Consider the following 8,172-nt stretch of genomic DNA (forward strand, 5'->3'; position numbering starts at 1 on the left):
AAGAAATGAGAGCAAAGGATGTGAGCATCTTCGGTCAGCAACTGGCAGCCTTGACGGTTAATACTATATGACCACCCTGCCACGGTGCTGACTCCAAGGACTGTCAATGTGCTCTGGTCCAGTGGGGGCTCTGGTGGGGTTACCGGAGAGGCTGCCAACAAAAGGTGGATGGGTATGTATCCATCAGCTGCTCCTTGTCAGAGAGAGGTTGCAATCTCCTCCAGTAAAGATTCACAGTCTCAGAAAGACGATGGAATTTTAGCATGAGTCAATGTCAAGCTGAGTCAACTGTCAGTGCTTAAATGTCAAATGAGGTGGGATTAGGGGTTGTGATGTGGCACGATGACACCATGGCCTAGTGCTGTCAGCCCTGATCAACAGAAAAGGATGAGGGTGGGCTGTGGTGCCCTTCTTCTGGTCAGTCTCTGGTCTGAAGGAGTCGAGTCTCCCAAGGGTGTGGCCTGCAGCTCGCTAGTCTTCTATCCTGGATCTTGCATCTTGTCACTTCTGCCTTACCTGCTCACCTTGCACTGACCAGCCTCCAAAATCTGGCAACCCTAGTCTTGTCAGCCTCAAGACACTGCCCTCCAAGTATGACCCTCCTGCAAGTGAATGAGCTAAATCATGCTCTCTAGAAAAAGCTCTAATGCTTTTCTTTTAGAAAACCCAGCTCAAGACAGCACAATCTTCAGAATAACACGCATCCTCCTACCTCAAGATGGGAACTGTAGAAAGAATAGCACAGGCCCACACAGAGAACCATTACGCCCAAGTTCAGAACAGGTTTATTTGTAACAGCCAAACCCAGAAACAAATGTCCATTAATAGAGAAATGGACTGACAAATTGTGGCATGTACACAGAACAGACTACTACTCAGCAATTAAGAGTCACGTAAGCGATGCCACGCAATCTCTAATGAACTATGCGGTATATGAAGAAAACCAGGGTACAGGAGGGAGCGCCAGCATCTTAAGTTTTCAGTCATAGAAACTTCTACAAAATAGAAACTAATCTAGAGTTGGGGGGGGGGGGAATGCAGCAGGCGCTTGCCTGGAGGAAGGGAAGAAACGGGAGGTTCCCAGAGGTCCTGAGAAAACGTAGTGCTGACAGGTGTGTTCATTATCATGCTTTAGGAAGGTTTCACACATTTCACACTTATGCCGAAATTAACAATTATAACGGCATCCTTTATAAAGAGCTCAAAATTAAAAACTAAAGGGGAAAAAAATTATCTCCCTCAGAAAACCAGGCCAGGCATCTCTCCTGACCTATGCCTGCCTTCCTCACACCTGGGAAGGACAACCTTGAATCAGAGGCGGCAAAGATGACTGCACCTGAGGCAATGGACACGGTGGCCGGGTCATACCCACCACAAGGTGAGCGCCATCTCCACACCTCTGACTTCACTCTCCAGCTGTGCCAATGGGCCCGTGGCCTGGTGAGAACCCAGAAACCATTCAGAGTGCTAAATCTGCTAATCACCCAGACTCCAGGGGAGAGAAGAGGCCAGAGGTCCCTAAGAATTTGTGCAGTGCCAGTGGTGTGCAGTGGTCATCTCTGTGTTCACACATGTGCAGAGGACGCACAAGGCCTCTCGCTTCCTAGCACCCCCAATCCCTACTGATGACACTCTTTGAGTCTTTGTACCATTCATCTGCATCAGGGTAAAGGAGGCTGAATCTTGAGCACACAGCCCTTTGGCGGGACCTGGAGATTAGTCACAAAACAAGGAAATATTATGTGATGTCCCTGGGGAACAGAAGCCAAACTCCTGCTGTCCTCAAAAGCACTGGAGGTGGTCACAACAGCAACCCCTTCTCAAACCAACATTGGGGGCTGAGATATATCCTGGCATCCAGGACACAAACGAGGACCCTGAGGTCCCACAGTCTTTCCTAGGAGACTCGGGCAGCAAAGCACACGAAGCCCCAGCTAGTGGTTGAACTCATCTCTGCCATCACACGTCCGTGATGGGGAACACCAGTTTGGGGGCACAAAGAGAATCCATTCATCTATTCCTACCAGCAGTCTCGTCTATATTCAACCTACAGTAAATAGTAGCCCCCAACATCACAGGTGGCTGAAATAAGGCCTTCATCAGTGCACAAAGCAATGGATGGGAAGCATTTCTTGATCGGTGGTTTGACTGGAAAGATAAATCAGGAGCACCTCAGGATTGCCATGAAGAGGAGGAACCCTAAAAGGAAACTTCTGGCAGAACTTAGACCAGGTTCTCTTGCTCAAAACGGAATCAAGTCCATGCCCTAAAGGTTCACACTTGTCATGATTCCCTCCAGGGTAGGCGAAGAGAGCATGATGCCTGCCATTCCTGAGAAGGGTGTGCTGACTGATGCAGTGGGGGACCTCCTAGGTGGTGGTGCGATGGCTTCTACCATGTAAACCGGCAGTGACATGATTCTGGCAAGAGCCTAGGCAGGTTACACAGTACGGTGCAGGTCCTGAGAGGTTCCGGCACCAGAAACTCAGAGGGGTTTCCCCATGGCGGGTTTCAGACAGAGAGGGTTCACCTTCACGCTGCCTAAAGTCTATCATATTAATGATGAATTAGACAGCACATGCCCTGCAGGGCTGAAGTCTTTTTCTGGGTGCACTTCCTGGGGCTGAAGGCTTTCCCACATTAGCTACACTCATAAGGCCTCTTTCCGGTGTGAAATTTTTGGTGATGACATTGGAGAACTGGCTGAAGGCTGTGCTCCTCCACAGCACTCATAGTGCATTTTCCAAGGAGAATTCTCCAGAAAACTCGTCGGTGTACTCCTCACTGAAATCTCCGGCAAACTCGCCGCTCAACTCTCCTGTATGGACTCTCCGGTGCCGAGTGAGCGTGGAGTTCCGGATGAAGGACTTCCCACAATCACTGCACTCGTAGGGTCTCTCACCTGTGTGAACCCTCTGGTGTTCAATGAGGCTGGAGACGCGTCGGTAGGCTTTGCCACACTCCCTGCACTCGTAAGGCCTCTCTTCGGTGTGAACCCTCTGGTGCTCACTGAGGATGGAGCTTCGGCTGAAGAACTTGCCGCACTCACCACACTCATAAGGCCTTTCTCCAGTGTGAACCTTTTGGTGTTCGATGAAATTGGACCGGCGGCTGAAGGAGCGCCCACACTCAGCACAATCATAAGGCCTCTCTCCGGTGTGAACGCTCTGGTGTTGCATGAGGTTGGAGATCTGGCTAAAGCACTTGCCACACTGGTCACACTCGTAAGGCCTCTCGCCCGTGTGAACTCTCTTGTGCAGGGTGAGCTTGGAGCTCTGTTTAAAGGACTTGCCACAGATGCCACACGTGTAGCGTGCATAGCCAGTCTCTCCAGTGTGACTCCTCTGGTGTTCCACAAGGTTGGAGCTGCGTGTGTAGGACTTCCCACATTCGCTGCACTCATAAGGCTTTTCTCCTGTGTGAATTCTCCAGTGTCGGATGAGCTCCGCGGTACGCTTAAAGGTCTTCCCACACTCGCTGCACTCGTAAGGTCTTTCTGCACTGTGGGTTATTTGGTGTTTGACAAGAATGGAGATTTGGCCAAAGAACTGCCCGCAGATGCCACACTCGTAAGGCCTTTCCTGGGAGGCAGTTCGCTGTCTCTTGCCACGCCCACACTTGCAGCTGCTGCTGGGGTGCCCACATTTGTTACAGTCGTAGAGTGTCTGCCCACTGCAGAAGCTCTGGGGCTGGAGAAGTGAGTGCTCATGGCTGAAAGTGCTCCCACACTCCGCCCACTGGTACTGACTGCCCTCCGCATGGAAGGTCTCTCCACACTGGATGTCACCGGGCAGCTTCTCCCTGCTGGGCGCGGGCTGGCGCGGGAGCAGGTCCGAAGAAGCAGGAAAGTCCATCCCAACCTCCTCACAGGTGCCTGTTCCTGACACACGGAATATGCAGCCCTTCACAAAGGGGGCCCTCCTGTCCATGACCCTGGACGGGTATCCTCTCCAGGGTCACCAATTTTTGCTGGGGGGGAAGATCTGCACTGAACCTGAGGTCTCTCACGCACACCCCATGCAGGGCCCGCTGCCCGGCGCTGAGTAAGGTGGACACTGTCCGTCTTCTGAGATGGGACACTGGCCTAATTCACGGGGTGTTTTCAGGTCCTGCCCTTGGAGTTCTCCACAGAAACAGACTGCTCAGGACACGCCTCTTCAGTGTCTGCTCCATGCCCAACCTGAAAGCAAAGAGAATTCCATCATAAGCCATTTTCCCCAGGTAACTGGTAATGTGTCACATCTGTAACTCACAACTTTTCCATAATGCTGTTGTACAATGAATAGATGGAAGCATGGTGCGAACATTACCTCTCTGCTTCAAGGAAAAGAAATTCGCATAGCTTATTTTGTTGGAGTGCCCAGCCTACTTTTGATCTCTTCTAAGACAGAAAGCAGCCCATCTATGTGTTGTCCAGTCCCCACCTTCCAGCTAGGGTTCTTTGGTCTCCTTGTGGTTTTTTTTTTTTACTTTCACAAACTTGAGTTGTTTAAGGAAATCAGAGAGGAATGGAGTGATCCACATACATGTCAAGGAACACAGTGTTTGTGAACACAGAGGCATTAAACAAAATAAAGTACACCGCCATCCACCACTGTGTACTTCCCTCTCCAAGGTGCTGCGAGACCACATGCATGCCCCTGGCGAACCAGGGCCAGACCTGGAAGGAGGTGATGATCACCATGGAGACCTGGTAGCAGGGCACCAGCAGCTCCTTGGGGAAACTCACTCTCTGAAACCCACTGGAGTTTCAGCTCTGAAAAAGTTCCAACTGGGAAAAAATGAGTTCTAGTGAGAGTTGGAAAAAAGCTCGTGGAGCTAATGAACAACAACAATCTGTATCACTAATTGTTATTATGTTGGAACCAACTCACTGCCAACCCTCCAGTGGATTTTCAGAGGCAGTAAATGCACGGAAGGAGAATGTCTATCATTCTCCCAAGGAGCAGCTAGTGGATTTGAACTGTATGCCTTTGGGATTGCAGCACAGCTTTTTACCACTAAGCCATCCTCACTAATTAAGAATTAAAAAAGCATTTAGAAAAGCAATTCTACTTAATAGCATCTAAGAGATGCTAGGAAATACCTAGGAACAAGCAGAATTAAAGATGTAAAAATGCTTGCTGCCGAAGATCAATACAGCCTTCTTGTACGGATTACACCTCAACATCAAGAAAACAAAAATCTTCATTACTGGGTCAATAGGCAACATCATGACAGATGGAAAAAAGATCCAAGTCAACTACAATTTCATCTTGCTTGGATTCACAATCAGTATCTTTGGAGTCAGCAGACAAGAAATCAAAAGGCATGTTGCATTAAGAAAATCTGCTGCCAGGGACCTGTCCAATCAATGTGCTGAAGAACAGATACCGATTTAAAGACTAAGGTGCACCTAATCCAAGTCACGGTCTTTTTAATTGCTTGTTGCTTTGTGCAGTCAAGTCACTTGCAACTCACAGCGACCCTATATACAAGAGCCCTAAACCCTGCTCTATTCTCTGTCAACCTTTCTGTCTCTGACACACCTACCCTCAATACCCCAGTTACTGAATTGATCCATCTCATTGAGGGTCTTCCTCTCCTGTGCTGTCTCTCTGCCCTCCCAAACATGACATCCCTCTCTAAGGACAAGTCCCTCCTTGTAATGTGTCCAAAGCATGTCAGACAAAGCTTCAGAATCCTTGCCTCCAAGGAGCAGCCTGGTTTTACCCCCTCTAGGACAAACCTGTTTTGTTTCCTAGCAGTCCACGGTATATTCAACACTCCTGAAAACTGGACAAGAAATAGAAATGAAAGGAGGACAACTGAAGCCTTTGGATTGTGGTGTAAGTGAATACTGAATAACCTATGGACTGCCAAAAAAACAAACCACCACCACTACCACCAAAAAGATCAAATAAATCTTTCTTGGAGGAAGTGCAGCCAGGCTGCTCCTTAGAGGCGAGGATGGTGAGACTTCATCTCACATACTCTGGGCATGTTCCTGGGAGGGACCAGGACCTGGAGAAGAACATCATGCTGTGAAAGGCAGACAGGTCAATGGAACTGCATACGACCTTGAATAAGATGACCCGCACAGTGACTGTAACAGTGGGCTCTATCTCTCGCCTCACTGCTTTACTTCTAACAGGTACTTTACTGGCTACTGGTCTCCTCGTCTTTGGAGTGTCAGAAATGATAAGGAGGCACAGCAAAGGACAAGGTTCAGATCTGTGGTTCATACTCAGCTCCACAGCACCTAACATCCTAAAAACAAGTCTCTGGCCTACCTGTTCCCCAGTGTAAGTGTGGAAGAACTTGTAAACACAATTACAGTGCAAGTGACAGACAATTTTGATGTTAAAGTGCTGAGAGATGCAAGGTTTGGGAAAGGAAACTGGGATGAGAAAGGAAATCAAGATGGCTCCAGCAGGTTTTAAGCTGAACTGTCAAGAAAAACTGTGTATGACAGAGTTATCAGTGTTACTCTCCACATCATCCGTAACAGCCGTTGTTACTATTAGGAGCTGACAAACATCTGGTCTCAAGAGGAGACGTCCTCCTGATCCAACTGAGGGATGTGCCCAAAGGTGCTCTGCTGGGGGCCGGGTAAACTGAAGGACATGGACGTACAGAGCAGAAGGGATCCAGGCACTGCTCCTCTCTGCCTGATGGTTAGTCGCCCAAGACACACACTTCATGTTTGCTTACATCCTGAAAGATTGTACAGTGTCTCCGAACACACATACATCTATCATAGGTCTACAGGAACACTTTGCTCCCTCCATGGACCGGGCTGAGGAGACACTCAATTCCCTCCTCATAGCACTCTTCTCCAACACCAGCGTTCAAAGACATCCACTCTTCTGTCATCCTTACCCACACTGTCTCTCAGACGCATAGCAAGTGACTGAAAAGACCACAGCCTGACTCAGGTGCACCACCAGAGGCCCCTATTTTTAGTACTGTGTTAGGTGCCACTGAGTTGACTATGTATGATTCACAGAGACCCTAAGAACAATTCTGAACCTTGAGCCCACTGTTACAATTTTTTTTGTAAATCAAGTAAGTGTTTCATGCTTTTTTCCTGTATGGAAAGTCACTATATACCAAGTCCACACCACCTAACCGCAAAACAACAAAGGCAAATATTTGCCTAAAGGACATTAGATATCAGTGTGAAAATTCCAACAGCAACAACTGATGGTCAAAATCACATGGTACTGCAACAGACTCCAATGACTCAACATTTGGGAAACTTTTGCTCATATACACTGCAATTCCAAAATGAACTACAAAGCTACCATAATAAAAGCAGTGTGGTGCTGGCATTATTAGGGATAGAGGCATGCTCCACGGATAAAACAGCATCCAGAAATAAATGTGTATGTTCGTGGCCAACTGCTTTTCGACCACTGGCCGATTCATTCAAGGAGGAAAGGAAAGCCTCCCTAGCAAATAACGTGGATATTACTTAAATTCCACATGCAAAAGGATTGAGTCTGGACCATACCACACATGAAAATTAGTCCAAAATGGGCCAAGAATCTAAAAATAAGAGCACGATAAAATTCTGAGAAAGCATGAAGGTAAGCTTCAAAGCACTGGATTTGAGAAAGTGTTCTTAGACAGGCCATGCAAAGCACAAGAAAAAATATTTGTTAAGAAAACCTCTTTTCTGTGCTTCCTTTGTTGTTGTAGAAAAATCCAACTGAATTTTATATGCTGACTTTGTATCCTGCCACTCTACTAAACTGTTCTATTAGGTTTATCAGGTTTTTTTACTGAGTGTTTGGGGTTTTACTGACAGTTTTATCACCTCTTTGGCAATTTGGATGCCTCTCATTTCCTTCTTTTGCCTTATAGTCCTAGCTAGAACTTCCAATACAATATTGAATGGGGTGGTGATAGAAGGACCAGGAAAAAGGAGGATCAATCTAAAAGAAGTGAGATAAGGACAAAAGGCTACTGCAATTAACAAACAAGAACAAGCTTGTGTAAGTGTTAGAGTGTTGGAGAAGGGAGAGGAAATCACTGAGACAGCAGAGATTAGTGAGGGCTGGGGGACGTGAAGAAAGAGGCAAGGTGCAATGGGGACTCCTTGAGACAAGGTGATGAAAGTATATATAGATCAATAGTAATTAATGACAAAAATACCAATGTATAAAAATGATTGTATAAAACAAAATG

At 47.4% G+C, this 8,172-nt stretch overlaps 1 protein-coding gene across 1 annotated transcript; it reads right to left on the reverse strand.

The window, feature by feature from the left end:
* Positions 1-2,729: 2,729 nt before the first annotated feature.
* LOC102848660 (zinc finger protein 211-like) lies at positions 2,730-3,929 on the reverse strand. Its single transcript, XM_006901800.1, has 3 exons — positions 3,341-3,929; positions 2,997-3,247; positions 2,730-2,915 (listed from the first exon to the last, which is right to left on the reverse strand). The coding sequence occupies exons 1-3, from the start codon at positions 3,927-3,929 to the stop codon at positions 2,730-2,732; spliced, it is 1,026 nt and encodes a 341-aa protein (XP_006901862.1).
* Positions 3,930-8,172: the final 4,243 nt, after the last annotated feature.

The sequence above is a fragment of the Elephantulus edwardii genome, unplaced genomic scaffold (genome assembly GCF_000299155.1).
Source record: "Elephantulus edwardii isolate Elephantulus edwardi_28Jun2011 unplaced genomic scaffold, EleEdw1.0 scaffold00345, whole genome shotgun sequence".
Lineage (NCBI taxonomy): Eukaryota > Metazoa > Chordata > Mammalia > Macroscelidea > Macroscelididae > Elephantulus > Elephantulus edwardii.

What these genes read in the sequence shown, in the direction of transcription:
- LOC102848660 (XM_006901800.1), bottom strand. Translation starts at nt 3,929, where the DNA reads ATGGACAGGAGGGCCCCCTTTGTGAAGGGCTGCATATTCCGTGTGTCA. An exon ending in CCTTGTGGAACACCAGAGGA is followed by an intron (nt 3,248 to 3,340) that starts GTCACACTGGAG and finishes TGCACAAGAGAG; the next exon opens with TTCACACGGGCGAGAGGCCT. An exon ending in TCCTCAGTGAGCACCAGAGG is followed by an intron (nt 2,916 to 2,996) that starts GTTCACACCGAA and finishes ATTGAACACCAG; the next exon opens with AGGGTTCACACAGGTGAGAG.